Source organism: Epinephelus fuscoguttatus, linkage group LG2 (genome assembly GCF_011397635.1).
Source record: "Epinephelus fuscoguttatus linkage group LG2, E.fuscoguttatus.final_Chr_v1".
Classification (NCBI taxonomy): Eukaryota; Metazoa; Chordata; class Actinopteri; order Perciformes; family Serranidae; genus Epinephelus; species Epinephelus fuscoguttatus.
This window is the reverse complement of record NC_064753.1, coordinates 31,326,919-31,350,622: the sequence shown is the minus strand read 5'-3', so window position 1 is coordinate 31,350,622 and position 23,704 is coordinate 31,326,919. Positions and strand designations below refer to the sequence as shown.

General features: G+C 39.2%; 1 protein-coding gene across 2 annotated transcripts in view; it reads right to left on the bottom strand.

Annotated features, from left to right (window-relative positions):
- The window catches only part of kif18a (kinesin family member 18A), a 34,164-nt gene that overhangs the window by 8,045 nt on the left and 2,415 nt on the right, over positions 1-23,704 (bottom strand). For both annotated transcript variants that reach the window (XM_049595639.1, XM_049595630.1), the window contains exons 3-14: positions 21,651-21,808; positions 21,336-21,440; positions 20,677-20,787; positions 20,195-20,392; positions 16,130-16,306; positions 15,949-16,023; positions 15,735-15,835; positions 10,664-10,826; positions 9,896-10,060; positions 8,754-8,875; positions 8,333-8,610; positions 5,788-5,844 (exon numbers count right to left, since the gene is read on the bottom strand). In XM_049595639.1, coding sequence (XP_049451596.1) covers positions 5,788-5,844; positions 8,333-8,610; positions 8,754-8,875; positions 9,896-10,060; positions 10,664-10,826; positions 15,735-15,835; positions 15,949-16,023; positions 16,130-16,306; positions 20,195-20,392; positions 20,677-20,787; positions 21,336-21,440; positions 21,651-21,808 — 1,710 coding nt within the window. The remainder of the gene's footprint in view (positions 1-5,787; positions 5,845-8,332; positions 8,611-8,753; positions 8,876-9,895; positions 10,061-10,663; positions 10,827-15,734; positions 15,836-15,948; positions 16,024-16,129; positions 16,307-20,194; positions 20,393-20,676; positions 20,788-21,335; positions 21,441-21,650; positions 21,809-23,704) is intronic.

Sequence of the window (23,704 nt, the reverse complement as noted above, 5' to 3'; positions counted from 1 at the left end):
ATTGTTTCAAGCCTTCTCTGCAGATGCCAGCATCTCTAACAAGCTATCTTTGAAGTGCATATATCAACGCATTGTTTACAACTGAGGGCTTTGAAAGTGAAAGCAAATCAAACCACTTTAAAAAGTAAGCAGGGCAACAGTAAACATACCCTCCCCAAATGATGCTGTCCCCCTGACTAAATCAGTAATCAGTAATAAGTGCTGAAGTGCCAGCCTTAGGCTAAAAAGCGCAATTTAAAAAATGTCACAACAGAGAAGAGAGATGGATTGTTCCCTTAAGTTACATCAAAATGTGATCAGTAGTGTTGGAGATATTATGCATGGCACAAGGCAATTAAACATCACAGCACCCTCCTTGTACATATAAACTTTACAATGTCAGGATGGAGCTGTGACATGCAATATTATCCTAAAAAGCACTGCGTTTTATAAATAGACCAGAGCTCAAGGATTTTACCTGTGAACAGCTTGGATCTCCTTTTTAGAAACTGAGGAAAACATGGTGCTCAAACACACGACTCTGAACTCTCTGAACTCTGCTTTTGAAAGGAGAAAATATAGGTGCTGCTGCTGCTGTAGATGTTGCAGGTTCAAAATACAAAAATATAAATAATGTATGTTCATATATCACAGGGTACTTAGTTTGTTGCTCCCATGATGTTAAAATGTACCATCACAGTGAGTACCAGGGAACAATAAAGTCATGGGCGACAAATGTGCCCTAAAGCCGTGTGCTAATATTAGCTAGCAGTTCTGTGACAGCCAGATGCATTACTGGGACTCGACACAGCAAATATCCATTTCTTTTGTTAGTTTCTTTTTCTGACATAAAGACTTTTCTCTTGCATTGCTTTCTAACAGTAGGTAGCCGGTCACCAGTTCACAAAGCTAGCCAGGAACTACAGAATTGTGTGTTTTGACATTTCCAGGGTTCGACTGTATCTGATGGGACATGCGACTGGAAAAACATGTATGCATTAGTATAATTAGGGTTTTTTTGGACTTTGTAAGAATTTAATAACATGGCAAGCTCTCAGGCAGTGTACTATTGCAAAGAAGACCCTCATAAAACATAAAATGTCCAACTTGTCAATCCCAACTCTCTGTACTCAACTGCCCCCTGTAAAATCAAGGACATGATCAATGCTGTTAGCATGCTACTTGTTAATAAGACACTCATAATAATATAAGCTGTATTAACATGTATTTTGTAAGTTAGCCAAACTTAAAGGAAGGAACTGCATTGCAAATTGGTACTGTTCTCATATTTAAAAAGCTAGCAAGGACAGCACCTCTTATGAGTTCAAAACCAGTGTGACTGATGACTCTGTTGGTCAGAAAATGCTGCCTTAATTGGTTAATTACCAGCCACCTAAAAAAAAAAAATCAATATCAGTTTAAGTGTATGCTATATTTAGAATATTTTCAAGCCCTCACCTAACCGTCTGACAGCCCTTTCCCAGAAATGACTTAGCATTTTAGCACTCCCAATTCCCTCGTCTCGCAGTCAGTGGGTTTTGGGTTAGATGCCTGAAATGAGGTCTGTGGTTAACACAAGCCCAAGAGACCTTGATGTTTTGTCCTATGACATAAAACACGTCAGTAAAAGCTCACTGTGTATTTAGAAGCTTTTAGGTGTCTTAAAAAGGCAGTTTATAAGTTGCTAAATGAGACTACAGAACATCATCACAGCGACCACAGCTTTGCAGCGTTGTTGTGGTGGGAATGTTAAATCATATGACCATAGTGTAGTTCGTTAATAGCCTAACATTAGTGTTTTACTTCTGGTGATTGCATTTGGGATTCAAAAATCATGGAAGTTGTGTTAATTTGTGAAGATTATCTTGATGAATGAAACTTGTACGTATCATTTATGTTTGTTTGTCACAGAGCTTATTTTCTGCAATAATCCAAAATCCAATGGAAAAATCCCACAGGCTTTTTGATGAGGCAACCATGGCAAAGCTAACTTCCATGTTGGCCTACAGAAAAACATTTTCCCTGGAGCACTGTATTGCTTAGATTTTTTGCCAGTAGATTTGTTTGATCAACAATGCTAGCAACACAATACATAATATGAGCACAGCAGAAACTTTAGATAGTTGGATCACTGTGTTTAACTATTTGTCTTTCAATGTTAGAGTCACAGCTGAAAAAGACAACAGAAATTAAGACGTTTGACGATATACTAAATATCCCAGCAATTAAAATTGATTGCCATTGACTACTCAGAAGTAATCGTTGTCATTAGCATGATGTCACAGTGATTCTGTCTAAACTGTAGGTAGAAGAGCAGTTGAGTACTGACAGAAAGCTAATGCTAGAAAATAGTGAATAATATTTGCAATATACTGCTTAATAGCAGAGGGACTGGTTGAGGGGCGCTGGTGGCTTAGTGGCAGAGCAGGCGCCCCATGTACAAGGCTGTTGTGGCTGGCCCGTGTTCAAATCCAGCCTGTGGCCCTTTGTTGCATGTCGTCCCCCCCCCAAGCCTGAATCAAAATGAAGCCTCTTCAAAATTACTAATCTCAAACATTAAAACAAGATTGCCAAATTATATACGAATGTGTGCACTGTAAATACTAATTGATTCGAAAAATTTTATCCAGTCATTTTTTGCCACATTATCTAGCCTAATTAAAGACGACAGCAACATTAACTAGTACAGGTTGCAGAGCAGAATGAGGTTAAATCACGGTGTCTGCATCACATTATGAACACCATTACACTCATGGCATTTCCTACAGGAGTGTGGTGGGGGTTAGAGAGGGGGCTAAAAAGGAAAAATGCCAGCACATAAAGGAAGTGAGAGCACTAAATGCAAAGGTGAATGACTGATTTAGACATTACCTTAAATACCAAAATGCAATATTTAGCAAATGTGAGTCAGACCTCAGACAGCACACCGAGTGAGGAGACGATGATAAATAGCCCTTTTCTGTGGCAGAGGAGTTGTCCCTAGCAATAAATGGCAGCAGAGTTCCTTCAATCACATATTTTTGGCTTGTAGGGGATTAATACATGCATGAGTTGCTATTTCTGGTGGAGGCTGCACTGAATTAGGGTCGCCTGGTTGCTGCTGCCTGTTTTTTATAGTGCGCCTTTTCTGGTTGGTGGAGCAGGGGAGTTTACGTCTGTTGACGTTTTTTCCTGCCCTGCTGTGGATCTGCATTTTCATGAATGAAGCTCAAGAGGGATTGGGGGGGTTAGATGCTAGACAGACAGAGAAAAACATTTGAGGGTAGGAGGAAAAGGACAGGTAGAATGGAGGAAAAAGCCAGACTAACAGATGTTTGAAGAAAAAGGGACAGCATAAATCTAAGGAGGGAAAAAATAGATAAGAGAGAAGTGAGAGATAGAGGATCGAACGGGAGTATAAAAAGAACAGCATAAAGGGGGCAGTGGGAGGTAGCTGAATGAAAAATCACAAAGCTATTAATAAATGCATGTGTGGACATGTTTTAAATCAACACTAAATTGTGGAGTGCAGAAATGCTCCTTCAAAGTGATCACTTTTGTGTGATTTGCTATTATTAAACAGCCCACAAAGAGTTAATGCTCTTTCAAACCCCAACCCTCTCTAAAACCAATGAAATTTGATTGGCTTTGCAAGCTGCAGGGTGGAGCTATTTCTCATAACATGCTGCAGTGACTACCATTAAGAGCTGAGGAAGCAGTAAGGGACTGACAAACAGCGTCAGGACAAGATCAGAGCAGTTCGTCTGAATTCTAAATAAAAGCCTTATTTATTAAAACATCTGTTTCATTTCAAATGCATAATATTTAATAACTGACAATTCATTTAGCATGGCTGATAATGCTGTATAGCATGTATAAAGTTGTGTCTATTGTGTGTGTATGTGTGTGTTACATACATGTATGAGTGGTAGCTCTGACATTAAGATGGACATGGTGCTTTTCAGGGATGCAAGTGTGGGTCTGTGAATTCATAATGTAGGAGGATGTACAGAGTTATGATTTTCAATGGAAAGATGAAACTGTGGCTATGTTATCTAAATATTAGGAACACTGTGATGTAAGGACACTTATTTAATATATAGTGATTCAACATAAAGCTATTGTTAAGCCTTTAAAGGCTTGCAAAAAAACTGCACACATGCCTGGAAAATGAATTATTTCATAAGGTGCTGCTGTATATATGTATGTAGATATTATTGGTATAGCATAATATTTAAGATATACAATGCAGAATTGTCTGCTACTGTGTGCAAACTCACTTGCCAGTGAAAGCCAGCCCCAGTTTCATTCTCATTTGGTGTTTCGCCTCCCTCTCTTTTCCTTTTTTTTGCCACTGTGTCTCTTGGATGCCTGCTGCTTAGGGTCTGGCCCCTGGTCACTACCTTTTTATAAAGCCCTGACCTCACCTGAGCGCTTTGGAGGTACACACCCATAAATTTCTCAGACACGTAAAATAAGAGGGAAATAAGAAAATACAGGCAGAGGGCAGAGTCTCTGCAGAAAAATGCACCACCACACACTTCTAGTGGGTCATAAGTGATGACTGAGAGGGATTATTTCTCTATACAAATGTCATTGTTATTTAGGAAAATCCTGCATAGTATATCTTTATATAATCGCTATAATACTGTATATCTGTGTCCACTACTGCTGAAGATACACTGTAATAGTTATTTCTTGTATCTAAAATTCTTAGCTTAAGGGAGGTGGGGACTTTTATTTTGTGGTCTTGATTAATTTAGTTGTTAATGACAGGGATTAATTAAGTATTCCTCTATTAGCGGAGGGTAAAAAGTATTAACTTCAAATAACAAATCCACCCAAAGTTTTACTGTGGGTGTGTCAAATGCTGAATAAAGTTCAAGTTTGGCCATTCAGGTTTTTTAGGGGGTTAAATATAAAGTTCAGCATCGTAAAACAATTAGAGCAACTGGAGTTGTTGACACTTGTCGAAAGACGACCGTAAATGTAGTGGCACAGAAAAGTTAAATTGCGAGCAAATAACAATAAATGAACAAATGGGAAAAAAACAATAAAACAACTGGCCTGACGTGTAGAAAGAAGGGCCGGGCAGACGGGCCAAACAGAAAGAAAGCTTTTTATAATAAGTTGCAGGGAAATTTAATAGTGGTAGTGACAAACTCCCTGGTGCTTTAATGTTTCATTTCCATTCAAGGAACTCTGGTCATCTGGCAGGAGTACTCTTTTCAAAAGTTAAATTTCCCACAATATGTTTCAATGAAATGTAGACCACCTGCAGTAAATATCATTACTGCCAATTTGAACTGCAATATTTCACAAAGGTTTTTGTGTTACATTTCCCCAAAGGTTCCATGTGTACAGTTTTCCCTCTATAAAACTGGTTGCGAGTATTCACATCATTTCATTATTCATGTTTTGGCCAGGACAGAATGTCTGCAGCACGACTATAAATCAAATTATATTACATGTCTGACTTTTATTGTGTATTTTACTACTCTGAACAAGTCATTTTACTTAAACAGCTAAAAACATGTTCAGCAAATAAAAAGCAACACGGCAAAGTGAGAATTTGGGCTTGCGCAAAAACAATTGGAAAATTTATATGGCACATTAAAAACACAACTTTATGGGCCGCGTGTTTCGCTTCAATAAAATGTAGCATCATCTCTTGACGGGTGTTTGGCCAAGTGTGATGGATTGAGTGAAAGGTGACAAGGAGAGAGGTGAATGATTGAGGGGGAGGGGGGATTAACAGGCATGCAGGGGTTTTAGATTAATGACTACAGTATGTTAGCATGACGGGGGGAGAGAGCAGAGTAGATTTACCTTTTGGTGATGGAGCAGCGTTGCACAGTGATGTTCTTTTTGTGCGCCCGTCTGCACCTGTGAAACAAAAAATCAAAAAAGACATTCAAGGAGAAGCAACGTCAACACTTCACACCTACAACAACACAAAGCTTGAAAACCCTCTGCAACCTTTAGGTGGATTTGTGCAATTAAAAATGTCACATTATCAGTAAAGGTTTGAAAAGCACCATCTTACTTACTTTTACTTAGTGATTTAGAGTTTTAAAGTCAGTCAAAACTATTCCCTGACCCTTTGAATCAAATGCTGCTTTTGGACATGAAAATGTAAAAAAAAAAAAAAAAAAAAATATCACCAAGGTGAAACACTTTCCAACACTTAAAAGAGCTATGATTCAAGGAGTTTTCATTGTGCAGAGTGTACCAGACATTTCAACCAGCGGAACAGATTGTAAGGCTATCTTTTCTTTAGAAAGAGTCTATCTGGGTTTTGTACGATGTTCAGGAAAATCAAATCGCACACAAAAGCCAAAGAATGATGCACAGTGCAACGTGGCCCAGACATGAAGTCAGAAGAAACAGCATTCATTCAAAATGAATTGCACAAAGATCTAATCAACCTGGAGTGTTTTGGTCTTACACAAGCACGTTATAATCTTTTAAACTTTAATCCACGATCCACAGAAGGCTGACAAAGTATCTGTAGTCAGGATTTGTCAGATTCTTTGTGTTTCTGATAATGAATCTAACTGGGGGAAAACAAACAAACAAAAATAACCACACACCTTCTAGGAAGTGCCAACTGTAATACAGTTTGAAAGAATCCAGAATGATAGGTGCACAGTTTACTGTCTCGTTCATGATAGACATTATCACAGTATTGTTAGCCAGCTTTGGTTTGTGCTCCACTGTCTGTCATATCTTATATGTCATGAGGGCCCGGTGCTGCTAGGTCATGCAGAGATGACAGTTAAAAATGAACCGTGCAATCTCATGGGTCCCACAATACACACTAGACCTGGACTGATGCCAAATACACTGCAACTCGCTGAACTACCATACAGGACACTAGAGTTATCTACTTAAAGGGGAGCTATTATGCTCATTCTAAGGTTCATGCTTTTTATTATTTTTAATAATATTACTATTTTGGAAATAGTCCACTGTAGTGTCTTTCTCTTAAAAAAAAATAATAAATAAAAAAAGAAGCCCACCCTTCTCTGACTGGTGTCATTGCAACCGGGGGAATGACTGTAACAGAGAATAGCAGCACTGTCGATCATTATATATCACCAATTTAAAAAAATAGATGAAAATAGCCCCTTAGCTAAATCTGGCATTTTTATACCATGTGTATTTATTAATTTGCACTGTCCGTTTTTAAATAAACATAAACTAAAAAAACAAACAAACAAACAAATAAAAAAACAACAGTATCTTCACAGTTGGACACATTGCAGCAGTAATATGATCCAAAGACGGGAAGAAATCAACATCAGCAACAAAGATCACATGTTTCCTGACGTTAGCATGTAGCTACATGTAGCACTGTAGGCTATGTAATGTAAACACATGCAGTAGTGTGCCTGGAGCAGATGACCATATAAAGAAATCCGTCACGAAACTGATGTCAGCTTGTCTCGAAAGTAGAGAAAAACATTTGAGTATTTAGAACAGTCTCAATCCTGAGTTTATTTTGCTTGGAGGGATTACTCCTACATTAGTCTCTGTAAACAGATATCTGCCATGTCTAAAGAATTTGGAGGAGAAGGGAAGAGAAATTCAGGTTGTAGTATGAGTAGTACTGACTGATTACATGTAAACAGCAGGTAAACAGTATGTGTGAAGAGGTGGAACGCATTGGCTGGAATTGGCTATCATCTGGTGACAAGTTATCTTCAGCAACCAAAATTGAGGCTTCAGAACGGCAGTCCACAAACCAATGGGTGATGTCAAGGTAGCTACATCCATTATTTTATACAGTCTATGGTAGGAACGGAAGGTGTAGATCTAGTATGTGCTGCCTTTGTCATGGTTGAAAGGCTCCTACGTATGAAGGCACAATGTGATCGGTTGATGCTTTTATGTGTGGTGAAAAAGCCCCTCAAAAATTGATCTCTTTTCAGAAAAAAACAAACAAACAAACAAACAAAACAAACAAACCCCAAAACATTATGTTGTTTTTTTGCCGCATAATATTTGCTTTCTGTATGAAAGTAGTCATCACAAAACCAACAGTTTAAAAATCAATTTTAGACTTTAGACTGTCAGTCAGAAAAAAACCCCCAAAACAAAACAGCAATTTCAAGACATCATTTTGGGCACTGGAATTTTGTGATGGGCATTTTTTATAGTTTTTTCCTTCTAGGCTGAACAACTCAATAATTAATTTAAAAGAATAAAAAAATGAAAAGATTAGCATATTAATCAATAATGTAAATACTCAGAATTTGCCCCACCAAATTTTCAAACCTAGTTCTTAGTTTATCCAACCAAACCAACTACAGATATGCAGAATAAACAACAACAGAAGAATAAACAGGATGATAAGAGTATGATGACTTACTGCAGGGGCTATTCTGGTGGTACAGCAGATGTGAGAAAGACAGGACCGGTGCCAACTCGCTGCGGCCCGCCTCAATTGCTTCCTGTGACTTGTCTCCAGTCCCTTTACCTTTCAGCTGCTGCTCCATCTCTTCCTGGTCGGCCCAGACCACACCTCTCTCCCTCAACACAAGGTGCTCTAGTTCATGGTTCTCCTGCTCATCTGCGGCTGAGACCTGCCCGGTCTCACGCAACATAGAGTAGTGCCGACTATAAGCTGGCAACAAGATGTTCACCATTCTGAAATGTGATGGGAAAAAATAACATTGAGACATTACTTCAGGGAAAAACTACGAGTCACAGTGAGGTGAAGCACAGTTTCTTCAGCTGCACCGAGTAATAGTTAATTCAGGAAGAACTGGTTCTTGGTATTGTCAACTTACTTCTGCATGCGCTTATTCTCCTGATCCTGCAGTGCAGCGAGCTCGACCATCTGCTTGATGTGTTGTTTGAGATCATTAACCTGCAGCTCAAGTCTGTGGCAGTGTAGGCCCTTCTCTAACACCTGAACAAGGAGGGAGAAGTGAGTTTGGAGAGCAGAAATGATGAGGCAATGGACAGTCTAACATAACAGTATGTTAAATTAGCATGCTGGTAGGCAGAGTTTAAAATAAAAAAAGACACAAAAGGTGGTTGGTGGTCGGGATACTAGAGAGAAGATGCAAAGTTCTGTTTTCATCCATGTTTCATCAGAAAAGCGCTCGGCTCAGGGTAAGGGAGAGGAGAGAGGGAGGGGAGAAAAAAAAAAAAAAAAAAGGACTCTGACGTAAAGAAACTACGAAACAACAGCAGAGAGAACATTTGACCGGTGGGTGCGTCATAGTTCTGGGTCAGTTCCTGGAAGAAAGGATAAAGAAGAAAAAAATAACATGGGCATGGTTTTAGGTAACTGGCTGTTGTGTGAGGGATGAGTAAAGGGTATTGATTTATTCTCTTCAGTGATCCACGAGTGAGCTGGAGAAATAAAATGAGCACGGTTCTAATTACTGGGAGAACAGATGGGAAGAAAACAAAGACAGTCACGACACCAGTAGAAACACAGCCTACCTTCCAAAATAAACAAACAAAAAAACACCAAGCGATGAGTTTTGAAGGATGTAACCCACATTATGAAGTTTTTCTCTACATCTAATCATGCTTGTTTGTCTTCTTACATTAACTCAAACTATTTCATCCGGCCCCTGAGTTATGTAATTTGGTATCTAGTTTTACTTGCTGTTCGCATCTACTGATCTGATGTCCAGAGTCCCACAATAATTTATGTAGTCTGTCGCCAGTGTCAGTGCCAAGTGATGTTGGAATTTGAATAAACATGGCTACAAGCACTCGGTTTACACAATTTCAATTAGGGAAAATCATCCCCAAGTACAGGACAATTTCTCCTGCATGCAGCTGTTATAATCAAAAAGCAACTCTTTTTTTTTTTTTAAACCATTAATTAGAATGATTAAACAAAACAACAGGTATGTAAAGTCTATATATCTATACACCAGTAAATGCAAAAGGGTCAGCAAGTTCTACTCACCTCTGAGGCCTGATCGTTCGACTTCAGCAGCTTAATCTCATTCTCGACACGATGAAGCCAGCTGTCATTGTCCAGGAAACGTGTTTCTGCCTCCTTCAGACGTTTCCGAATGTGCTGCTGCTGAGTGCGTAAGCTGGCAATCTTCCGCTCGTGCTTGCAAGTGGCCTATTCAAAGCGACGACAACAAAATGTCATGTAAGTGATGTCATGATTAGTCTACTGTTTGTCTAAGTATTAGTATGACACACAGTTAATTGTGCATGTAGTGAAGAGCAGGAAGAAGTGTTCTAAATAACAATTACAGCAGCAAGCTGCAATATGGCAACCAGGCTCCAGTCGAGCAATATAGATTAATCTAAAATATTAAACATTTGTTCGTCATTGCTGGAGAGATTAATCTGAAACAATTTATCTTCTTCTATATTTTAATAAAATTTTTCAAATGCACACAGATGATTTAGCTCCACTCCCAGGTGATCTGTTCCCACAGTTTGTTTTGGATGACAGTGAACCACTCTGCAAAGTCTGGTGCCAAAAATTCTTCAAAATTCACTTTCTCTACTTTAAATGGCAGCTACAGCTGGGACTAACACTGGGACTCAAATGGCAGAGTGGAGCCAGGAGCTGGGGAGCAGTGACCCTGTCCTGTAGTGGCGTAAATGAGAGGCCAAGACAACCATAGAGAACAGAGAAGTGAAATGATGACTCAGCAGCTGTTTTTCTGCGGGGATGATGGAATCTGTGGATAGCAGCGTAAGCATCAGCTACCTTCTCAGTCTTGTCTTTGGCACAGAAATATTGGACCTGCAGGTTGTCCTCCTCACTGTAGCGCTGGCGCAGCTCATTCTCCTTCAATTGCCTCTCCAGATCCAGCTGTTCTTTCCTGATTTGGGCCCGGCCCGAGAAGATTCGCTGCAGAGCTTCTGACACCCTAGAGAGAGGGAGAGAGGGAGGGAGAGAAAGAAGAGTGATGTTCAAATGTTACAAGCTTCAGCTTAAAAGGGCTGAATTAGGAAATTAGAACTTGACAAAAGTGAATATCAAACTTTATACAAATGGTCTAAAATCACTTTGGCTGTTTAATCTCATAACACTGAAAGATCCAGTCATTCTAGTCCCATCGTCTTTGCCATTAAAGGAGGAATCGATGATTCTAATGTAAACAAAAGGGTTACCCTACAATAACATGTAAATATATTTGGAATTCACACTGTTAAAGTTTATGAACTGGCCCCTTAAATTAGTTCCCAAACAGTTTCCAAGACTTTTCACTGACCCATAATAAAATTTCCATGACCATTCAGTCTAAAAAAATGCAGTAGAATTTAAAACTAGTAGAGGGGCACAGTATACGTATCGAAACTTTGGGATTCGTGACCCTACATATCTAATCACGCAGTCAGAACTTTATTTTTCTCTAAACAGAATTTGATCTGATTTGTTTTAATAAAACATACTAGCTGGCATACAAGGAGGGAGAGACGGAGCACAGGGAGAAAATAAAGACGTACACAGTGGTAAACAAAATGTTGTCAAACATCGGCACGTTAGAGCTACGTTGCCTCAACAGCTACAAAAACAGAGATTCATTTTCCATGTCATATGTTATGGTATGACGCAGATTGTCCATGGAAGATTACTGTAACTCCTAGTTTCATTACACACAACTAAATTTTATAACCTTTCATAAACGTTCAAGGATTTCACAAAGTCCATGAAAATTAGTTGATGAAATTTGAGCGTGGAAACCCTGTAGATAAACAGGAATACATGTGTAGTCTAATGAATAAACTACAATAGGCTATTTTTGTGCAGCTCTAATGCTCACTTTTAGATGATACTGTCACTGAAGCATTCATATAGCCCTGGTCATTATGAGGCTGTAGTGGTGTTGTTTTGGACTGTGTTACACTGAAAGGTGATTTTTTTATGTCAACTCTGAATCACATACATGACACAGTATATTAGAAACCCCTCTTAGTCTAACACAGCTCAAGAAAACGTCGCCATTATCACAGTGATTCAAGCCAGATGTGATTAAAAGCTGTTCTGCCACATGAAAGGAGCAAATTACACGAAATGCTGAGCCAGGCGCTCTTACAGACCATTTATTTGTGTATTTAACACATCCTAAAAAGGTCAGATTTAATACTTTAATTGAAACCAGTTTAAATACAGTAGCACACCTAATAATGATTATGTAAAAGTACACAAATTAATGACATCAAATGTTTTCATGACTAATATTGTTATTCTCTACAATTAATTATACTTTAAGGTGTGAGTCAATCATTAAATCATGCTGTAAACCTTTTATTATAATCTGGAGCTTCTGTAAATTGCCATTTCTGTTCAGACTAAGCCAGAAAGATATTCTTAGCGATATGATGTATATATGCATTCCTGGAACAGAGTCGAGGTGATATTCAGATTGGATGCAAGTGGCTGTCTGGTTGAGTTAAAGCAGGAGGAGAGACAGGAGAGGCATGCAGGTAAATAAGACTGGAGAGCTGTCGCTGAAATGTGACTGCACTCTTCAATGTAACTCCAGTGACGTAGGAGACGTCGTGGCCTTGCTAGACTGCTGAATTTTTAATAGCGTGAGAAGCGTGCAGCCTCTATTCAGAGCCTCTCACTGTGCGAGTTGTGAATTCTGATGCCAGTGAATGAAATGTGTGGGAGTCAGACTCATTCAGCTTTTCTGTGTCCCCCCGCCCCCAACCCAAATACCCCAACCGATGCTACTGTGTGCCTCAAAGATGACTAGAGGGGATGTGATTAATCGGATTTATGTAAAACAAATTAATGTGAATGAATCATCTGGATTAAAATAAAGGCACTGCACAGCTGTCCCTATCAAATTAAAACCCTACATTTAAATACAAGATAAGCCAACATTGATTACAGCAGTTATATCAAACACTTGTATACTGTTATATACAGAGGTACCTATTGTGTATTTGTGGAAAGTAGAAATTAAGTTGCTTTATTTTTCCTTAACAAAAACACTATAAGCTATTTTCAGACCTGATCCTTTGGCCTCACAGTACATCTGGGTTGTACTCCAAGACATAAAATAGTCTCTGACTACATGGCTGGATTGAAAACCAACAGTACTCAGTCCTAAACAGTGTTTTTAAATGTGTCATTCTGTTTCAATTTAAACGAATAACATGTAAGCATGTAACAGCAAAACAAAAAGTAAAACTAGAATAAAGCTTTCTCGACCTTAAATTTGTCTGAAAGCTCAATTAATTACCGACACACTGTTTATCAATATTTTAGTATCTGGCTGCTCAGTGCAGGTCCACTGACTACAGTGCAGGTCAGGAGTGAATCTAGAAAAAGTATCACAGTATAAAAATATCACAATTACACAAAACCATGCAAAAAAACAAACAAACAAACAAACAAAAAAAACCCCTGATAATAAAATATGGAAATCTCGTGTTCGTGCTGTCTTTCCATTAATCAGTATTACTACTAGTTTCTTCTGAAAGGAAATATAGAGGGACATTAGGCTGTTATAAAGATGCAGTGTTTTCCAGGAAGTGACAGTTTTCCAGGAGGTTCACGTGCCCGTTTCGTGGGATGGCAATTCATAGGAGCAACACAAACAAGTTGTTAAAAAAAATATTAGGTCACCTTGGGGTGCTTTAAGCCGATGTAGACAGGGTATGGGAACTGATTGCGGCTTTTATCAGCAATTTCTCACAGTGGCATTGGATCACCAATTCTGACAGTTTGTTTCCAGTACACCCTGGTTAGGTCAGCAGTGAAAAACACCACTAATGCATTGTGTTGTGAGTGTGGCAGCACAAACAAATAAATAAACAGCAGCTGGTATTTTCAACTAATGATATCCACACTGACACTGTGAGTTACTGATCAAAGCACGGAGAACTGCTCTGGGTAACAAAAAAAAAAAAAAAAAAAAGTTGCTTTGCTTCTATTTTCGCAACGTTTCATTGGTGCACCATACCTTGAAAGTGCAGCTCCTGGTTGAAAACTATACTTGAACTCTAGGACATTATTATTTTTTTTGGATGTAAAGGGTGATGACAGGCTATCCAAACACTACCTAATAATTTCCAGCCACAACAGTTTGTCCACAATCACAGATCTCTTCCAGAGTTATCAACGTATTTATCAAAACATCATAGGTCACCATAACAAAATTGAAATCAGACATAATGCCCAGGTGCAGCCAAGGATCAAAGAGCATCTAGTTAGGTGACCTCAGGATTGCATTACTGCTTTTTGCCAATGATTTACTACATGTAGCTTCATCAAACTTTGACATTTTCCAGCACTGGGTAGTCTGTAGCCAAGTGTTAGGCACCTCCAAGTCTGACGGCACTATGCTCTAGAAAATGATAGACTGGGTCCTTTGGGTTGGGAATGAGTTGCTGCCACAAATGACAGAAGTCAAATATCTTTGGTTCTGTTTTATGAGTGAAGATTGAGCATGAGACCGACAGGCGGACTGGTATGTTAGAGAAAGTAACACAGACACTGCAAAGGACTGTTGTGAACACAGAGTACTAACAAAAAGAATGACATCATGGATAAAAAAGGCCAAAAGGAATTTTCTTCACAAGGTACATGCGCCCCTTGGGAACAGAGTGAGGGGTTCAGACATGCAGAAGGAGACTGAAGCAGAACCGCTGCTCCAATTGATTTGGTTGGGGTGTCTGATTAGGATGCTCCATGGATGCCTGTGGAGGTATTTCATGCATGTCCTGCTGGAGGGAGACCCCAGGCAGATGTGGAGCACACTGAAGGAGTTACATATCCCATGTGGCTTGGGAATGCCTTGGGAACTCCCAGGAAGAGTTGGCGAAAGTGGGCAGGGAGAGGAGCTTCTGCTTCTCCCAACTAAAGGCTACAGTACAAAGTCTGCTACAAGTACGACCAACCTGCCATTTTAAAAGTGTTGGCTGCCACTGTCAACATATAAATGTAAGTAAATACTGATACAGGGATACTATGTCCAATTTTCAACCAGGTCTGCATCACCATGGTGTGAATGACTGATGATCCACAATTTCACCAGCGGCACGAGGGGAAGCTGAACATCGTTCATTTGCACACACTCCCCACAGCACGGTGACACAGACCTAGTTGAAAATCTGTATGTCTATATATCCCTTTATAACTGACATGGTTGCTGGCACTTGGAAATTATGAGGCGCCAGATACCATAAAGAGCTCACTGCTAAATAAAATCTAAGTTTGGACTATTTATTGTACCATAAATGACAATAAATAAATAAATAAACAACACTAAAATGGAATATCAACTTGGACCACTGCACCCCACACTAAGGGTACATAGTACTTTAACAGGGGTCCATGAATAGTTTTCAGGTTCTTCAAATTATAATGATCTACAAAAACATTTTTATTATTTATTTTTTAACCAGGGTTTTATGGTTCAACAAAAATTTAATGTTTTATCTGAAATAAGAAAACAAGATTATGCTCTAATCTAACTAATCTCTTGGCATATGTCCCTATTAAGGGACGTACATGAGGGGGTCTCTGGTATATTTTTCTATCTTGTAAGGGGTCCTTGGCTAAAAAAAAATTGAGCACCTTTGCACTAGATTAAATAATTATGGATCTAGAGCCACCAGAGCCAGTTGTATAACCACAGGTCCCATGAATGAATCACCACTGTGCAATATATTGGGAAACACAGGCTCCTCTGTCTGCGTGCATTTAGTGCCTGTATTCCAATTACAATGTTTACAATTAAAGAGTTTATGACACATAAAGAAGCAACAACTGATATATCTCAGGTTACACACTGAATCACACTTATGTACATGCTTACCCTTTGAACTCTGCTTGTTTCTGGGAAGAGATCATGTTAGAAGCCCCAGGCACCATGTTCTTCTCCTCGTATTCCTTTAGTTTCTTCTTCAACTGCAGAATCTTTAGAAATGCAACACAAAATTGAAATAGGAGTCAGAAATGAGAAAAAATATGGAGATGTGCTGGATTTCTTTTTAAAAATGAGCATGGAAGTGTTGGTTGTTTCATATTACCTCTTGCCGTTGCTTCTCACATATCACCACATACTGGCCAATGTGACTGTCCAGGCTTACAACATTACTCTTCAGCTGATGAGTAAGGGAAGAGAGAAAATGTAATGAGTAATTCATACATCTATTGTCCAAGAATCACATCCATTAATAAAATAAACTATAGGATAACTTTAATACTAACCGAGGACTTAATCTCCTTGGCCCTGTTGGCATACTTCAGTGTGTTGTGGGTGTCATCGTACGACTTGGACGAGGGGCTGACATTGGCAATCATAACCGTCCTGCAGTTGCCCCCCAAGGAGTCTTTAAGTATCCGCGTCAGCTTGCTGTCCCTGTACGGTATATGAGTTTTCTTACTCTGAAACAAATGAGAAAAGATAACATTAGCCCAAGAAATGAGAACATCTGATGTTTGGGTTTACTTAAAGTGTACACAGACAAGTGGCTCAGGAAATGTGAAGAAACTCTTGTGGTTCCACTGAGTTTACTCAGAAAAAACATCAAATGAAAGTTTGAAATGAACAAACACAGAATCTGGGAATTCGGTACTTCTGCCAGACATGACACAAATCAAAATTAAAGAAAGAAAAGTGTGTTATTGCTGTGGCATGCAGAAGAGCACAAATGTGAAGTGTGCCTTAATATGCATTCTCCATCTGGACAAGCTCCACGAGAGAAGCTTAGTATATTACACTGTGTGGTGGGGACCAATAAACCTAACAGGTAACAAAATTCAGTATGGAGTGTTCATTTTAGAGTAAAAACAGGGAACAGCCATCCACAAAAAAACCAGTCTGGAGCCTTTCTGCATCTGGTCTGTGAACACAGCTCAGTCTGTAATAATGGTATTAGATAGACTACAGCTGCTTAGGTGAGTCACAATCTCGTGGGCATTGGGATTGCAGAAAGTCGCATTAAAGTTAAGTAACAAAGGAGTGTAAAATGATCTCTTTTTGGGTTAGCAGCTGTGCCTGCACTTCTCCCTGGAAAAAACCCTAGCCTACATCTGGATTCAACGACCTTGGTTATAGTTCATGTCAGGTCCAGTGAGTTTCAGGATCGCCGTGACAATTTGAGAAATCTCGTTTTTAATAAGAGGAGGAGTTCAAACATATTCTTTCAGCAAAGTTGGTATTTAAAAGTAAAATCAAATGTTTGTTTTGACATCATTAGTTTGGTCAAATAGAAAATCTGTCACAGGTTCAGTGTAACTTGATCCCTTGCAACTAAGGCCCTGTTTACATCTGGTATCAAGATGCGTTTTGGGTGATCTGATCACAATTATACAGCTCTAGGTACAGGTGTGAATGCATATGTCTTGACATCCGGTCACTCAGACAACATCAGGGTGATCTGGGGCGTGTATGGCCACATTTTTTCTGCAGCGTGTACGCTAATGTGTCCTGGGCCACATTAAAGGACTGCCTACTCAGCTGGTGTACTGTATGTTATATGTTATATGTCTGTTAAAAAACAGACATATAACAAGTGTGTCAAACATATTGAGTAATTTGGTTTGCCTGAAACACACCAAGGAATAGACCCTGTATGTATTATTTTTTATTTTGCCCACTAGCCAAGGTCTTAGCAAACTAATTTTTTTCCATGAAAGCGCAATTCTTCTTCTTCTTCTACATTTAATTTCCAGCAGACCAGGGACAGGAAGCGCATATCTGCCTCCCACCAGTAAAAAAACAAACCACAACATCTTTGGTCTTTGCAAATGGAAATGATGTATGTATTTGCATAAAGAGGGCCTTTCAGGTGAATGGCTAGACCTGCTCTGGTGTGACTGGGATGTGTAAAGCAGCCAAGAAAAACAAGTGCTGGCTTCAAAAAGAAACTCAGTGCCCCAGTGATACACGGGGCCATGTCTGGTTGTGCGTTGGCCATATGGTTCTACTCTCCACGATCCCTTATGGTGTTTAATGTTATATCAGAACACACAATACAAAATAGAAGTTGTCAAACAAGAGCAAGCACATAAAATATTCATTTGAACACAGGTCATAAATGTCACTTGTTAATGAAGGTTAACAGTAATTCCAGGGCTGGAGTGTTGACGCCTTATAAGTTTTACTACCTAAATACAACCTGAGCAATCTGAGAGATTGGCGATAGTGACAGTTTGCTTCCTAACAATGCTGCAAGGAACCTGACATCTTAAAATGTTGACAATCACAAACAAGTGAAAGCTCAGCTTTCTGTCTGCACCATTCAGCACGACTGGCACAATCAAATGTATCCGCTTTGGACAACATTTTCAAAACGCCCCTTTTTTTGTGGGTGGGACACACAGGCCTCATGTAGATGGAAGGCCAAAATGGAGAGAAAGACTGCTGCGGCAAATATATCTGCATTGGTTTGGACATTGCCTAAGGCAAACAAGTTACAACAAAAACCTCTGTGCAGCATAGCATGAAGATGACATACTCAACAGCCCAAACAGATGTAGCAGACATTCTTCTTCACTCAAACGAATGGCATGTCAGCTAAGACACAAGTGGGGACATTCTTTCCTGTAAACAATGGCCACAACATGAATTCCTTGTCTGCCAACAGTAAACACTGGAGTACCAATAACCACAGGGATAGGGTGGAGATTTCTGGTGGGCATTGTAGGTTGAGCTGATCAAACTATGACTCCATGGCTGCAACACTTGAGAATGGCGAGTAGCGTATAAAACAACTGGCCGCAGTTTTAACGCAAGAATGAAATAACCTGTTGAAGACAGATCACGTTTCAACGTGGCCGTGGTACATTTGCACAGCACTTCCTAAATGCATGTGGCCTGCTTGCGCCTCGTCCCTTGAGACCGGTGTGTAAAATGAGAAGACTGCTTGACAGGTTAATGTATGCAACTGGAATGAAATAATACCCAAATACTCAGTTGACTCTCCACTTCCCAGGCTCTCTGTTTCATATGGAGGCTTGTGCTCAACTTCATATACCTATAACCATAATAATCTCAAGAACATGGCGTAAAAATTCCATATACGCTGATGATTTAATATATTAACTAAATACAAAACATGGTTGGTTAAAAGTCTGCACATTTGCTGTATGTGTGCACTGTCTGGACAAATCAACATGCAATACATTTTTTAATGTGTTGTGACATTCTTTGTCATCAATCTGTAGCTGGTCCAAACTATTCAATAAATCAATACAAACTACTCAGAATCTAAAATTCTGGTAAATCCAAAAGTATCTTGTGTTTTCTCCTTGCTATTGGTGTCGAGCTAGTTATTAATTTGCTTTTCTGTCTGTGTATTTTATTATTTTTATCACTTTAAATGCTTGAATCTTGATAACTCCTTATACATAAAGCATTATGTAACATTACTTTAAAAGTTCCTAAATAATTCACCATTCTAACTTTTACGAGGCAGTGAATCATGAAGCTGCATTTCATCTGTCACCACGCTAACCAGACACTAACAGATGCTGCTGTGCGCAGCTGTCCTCGTTAACCAGGAGGTGTCTTCTGTGCATTCAAAATTCCAAATGTTACAACATCAAGCACACAACACTGTTTGAATGTTAACTCTTTTGTGAGCAAATCGCTAATCTCAACTTCCAGGTTGTCACTGAGACCTCTGACAGTCTGCTGCAAGCAAATACAAAATGTGAAACACCGTTAAAACATTTAAAGGGAGACCACATTTTCCAGTTTCTCCCTTTCCCCTGATTTCTCTATAACTAGAAAAAAACAAGTCCACATGTTGTTATCCGGAGTCCCAAAACAATTAAGAATTTCTAGGAAGTGGGCACCCTGGTACTGGGGCACAACGATCTTGGAAAATGTGAACAGTGTTTGCAACATAAACCGGTCGTGTAAAATGTTGACTTACATTCCTTGACTATTATTTGACCAGAGTATTCATTAGATCTAAATTACACAGATATAAACACCATTCATAACAACATGAATGGATATTACTCTGGTTCATTCACCATGGACCTTCAGAAAAACAACAACAACACCTTTATGTCTCTTATGATGCATAATGTGGCCACTTAACTGCACGGGAAAAAACAGTACATCTTGTCTAAGCTGTGCACCAGAAATCTGTGCATTGACTTTGTGCCCTGTTTTGAACACTGATAATATAAAACTCATCTGTGTCAGTGGTGACTGTGATTTAACCAATAAAAACAAAGCCTGCTCCTTCACGTGGTTGTTGCTGTACTTTTGCAACACTGTCTGTTACCTACAGTATATACAGGGTAATATCAACTCACCTTTGGGTCAGCAAGAACATTGATAACATTTCCTAGGGCAAGGAGCGAGCGATTGATGTTAGCACCTTCCCGCAGACGAGCCCCTTTGGCGTTGGTGGCGCTGGCTCTCTCTGAGCCGGCCAGATCAATCAGGCTCATCTTGGCGACGCAGACATTAGGATTGAGGCAGGCCGTTTTGTCCTGCTGTCTTAAATATATCTGAAGAAAAGAACACAAAACGGTCCATTTAAGATTATGAGGAAGCAAAGAGTGATGCTTTGTTGCATGTTTATAGTGAAACAACACTTCAAATATTTATTATCTTATAAACTGAAGATACTAGTAACTGCCCACTTATAATTGTGGAGTGGGAACTATTTGCAATTGGTATTTATGCTTCTGCTTTGGTTAATTATTTTCTTTTTATGCTCTTATTCCATGTCATGACATCACGCTAGAGGCTAATAGTCCTTTGGGACTTTAATAACATTGCATTGAAATACCTGAAATACAGCATGTGACCGAGAAGAGGTTGCGTTCATGTCAGTGGGGTGCTGTGTCCTGTTGCGATTACCAGAATCCAGAGCCTCAAGAATGTGCTCTGCAGATTTGGGCTGTATAGGAGGGGAAAAAATTTAAAAAAGACAACGTCATCGATGGTGTGTGACCCAGTAAAAGGCCCCATCTGGAACCACCACAGTGTACTTGCAAACCGCAGGAACAGAACAGTGAGGAAAAATAGTTTGTGTATCTAACCCAGTTTTATGGAAAAATATCTGGACAGTATTTTTAATCTAAAAAGATGTGACAATAAAAATGTTTTCTTCAGCACAGCCTTTGTTTATTAAGAGAGAGGAAGCTGATAGAGATTTTTTTTTCTGAATTGTAACATCTGCATACACATAGTCATAGTTTGACATAACTGTTTTCCTCCTTGACACAGAAAATACATTTCTAAATATCAGTGCCTCCAGGGGAGTTGATTTCTTGTCATCTCCTTTTGTATTTCCTCTATTAAAACATTACAATATGTATTGCAAAAGCAACTAATTGAAATCAGAATTAGGCTGTAATAAACTGACTTTGCAATGACACCTGTATTTAGCTGTAATGCACTCAATGATGCTCTGTGGGAGTGTGTATGATCCACGTTGCTACCAACCTTATGCAGTGTGAGGCCCTGAATAACCACTCCCTTGGAGCTGTCCTCTCTGACTGCAAGAGGGCCTACATTAGCCAGCAAGTCTCTGATCTGCTCATTGTAAACCTATAAACAAACAACAAATATAACTGCAAACAGCTGCAAATTTATCAAAACCATCCCAAAGGACCAGTCAAAAATGTATGATGTGGTTAAGGCTCTGTAAGGGATAGGAGACGACATCAGAGAATAACTTTGTCACAATGCATTAACAAATTCTGCACTAGTCTGGAGAACAAAAAGAACAATGCAAGCAATAAACATTCAAATAATCACCTCGAGATAGGAGAAAGCAACAGCAAACTCTTTCTCCTCCTTGGCATCGTCCATGCGTTTGAACAGCTCTGTCATGGTGCGGTACATGACTCCAGGGTCATTTTGCGAGCCTAACATAGTGTGCGTCTTGCCTGCTCCAGTAGCACCATAGGCAAACACTGCAATTGAAAGACAAATGTCTATAAAGTATAACACGTACATAAAATCACAGTGCTTATCGCAACACCAGCAGCAGCTACACCATGAAACTTCCTCTGGATAGAGCATAACTACAAACTGCAATGTGAAAAATGGAAGTATCAAACATATATTTCAAACTGAGGCCCAGGAAAGCTGCGCTCATTGTGGAAAGCCTGGCTTAGGTGAGCCGAACCAATAAAAATGAAGATATTTTGATCAGGTGATATTTGAAAGCAGGCCTACAGTACGTAATAATGTCACAACAGCACCTAAATGACAAGCTTTAAGTCACACCACTGAACCAAATACGATTCTAAAGTTCTTGAAGACAAGCTAGGAAGTAAATGTTAGCATTTTACATTCACTATACATTCAGTTGCCAGTTTAATAGGTACATCTGGCTACAACTAATGCACACTAATACAACTGTCCCGCAATAAATCCTACCTTCATGACGGTTATAATGTTCAGTTTGCACAGAGAGGTATTGATCCAACTATATGATCATTTTGGAGGCTGCAGTTTGTGATGCTGTTCAATGTGTTTCCACTATTTTGTCCACAATATCAGTGTTGCTAGGCTAAATAACAAAAGCACCTCTCTATATAATGCAATACAGTTCAACAGCACCACAAACTACATCCTACAAAAATGACTGTAAAGTTGAATCAACACCTCTCTAAAATTGTTTCGACACAAACTGAACATTATGTCCTTCATGAAGGTGGGATTTATTGCAGGATGGTTGTATTAGACTGCATTACATTTAGCAAGGTGTACCTGATAAACTGTCAGCTGAGTGAATACTCTTCAGCAGGATCAACATTTTCAGCTGATCCAGGCATCTTTCAATGGATCAATGATGAGTCTCTAAAGCCAAATTTGTTTCGAGTCCTGTTTACAGCCGGTACACTAGCTGTCAAATTTACCCATTTGTGCTGATTTAAAACACTGGAACTGTGCATCGTTGTGAGCTAGTGACCAGCAAGTGAACCCTGGAGCACACAAAGTAAATTAACAGCAGCCAGCAGTTTCAATTAATGATACAGCAGCATGAGTCAGCGAGCCATGTTGAGAAAAAAAAAATAATTAAATTAAAATCACGGCTCTTAAGAGGTGCTGGTGTGGCTCATAACTGCATTTGAACTTCAGCGTTTGGTCATGCTAGGGTTGAAGAGAGGCGGTCAGAAATCCAAAAAGTTTACTACCACAACATATTACCTCACATTATTTTGGAGGCCTCAAAGGCTCATGGGACTTGTTTTTTTTGTTTTTTTTTTTAACTGTACTACTTGATCTCCCTCGCAATACTTTTGCGTCACCTTGCAATAAATTTTCTGATCTATTGAGGAAGGCTGTGCCGTATTATGAAACAGTATTATTTATTAGACCGCTCCTGGTTTTGGCCACAGCAGCCGACTACATGCAGGAGTTGTTTGTGTGCAGTGAATTGACATGGATGTGCTGGCTGAAAGTTGTAGTGTAGGGTAGCTACTGTATTCTTGAACATACGTGGTGCTTTGGTAAGACAGACAGGTTCAAAAGCAGAGCGTCTCCCTAAACTGGCAGCATAACTGGACAGGACCAACACACTAACTGTCCCTGTTATTGATCCACACGATAGTATTGGGTAAATTATCCAGCACCTCTAACGTAATTTCCGTTCCAACAGTTGTATTTTGATCAGAATTTATTTACCAAAAAAGAGACAAAACTCAAAATTAACAAAGTTTAACATTAATTAATTGATAGCTTTATTATTACTTTAAATTTTCAATAGATATTGCGATAATATCATTATCGTAAATTCTTTTGGCCGAGATAATTGTGTCGTGAAAATCTGATACAATGCCAGACCTAGTACAGTATATCCT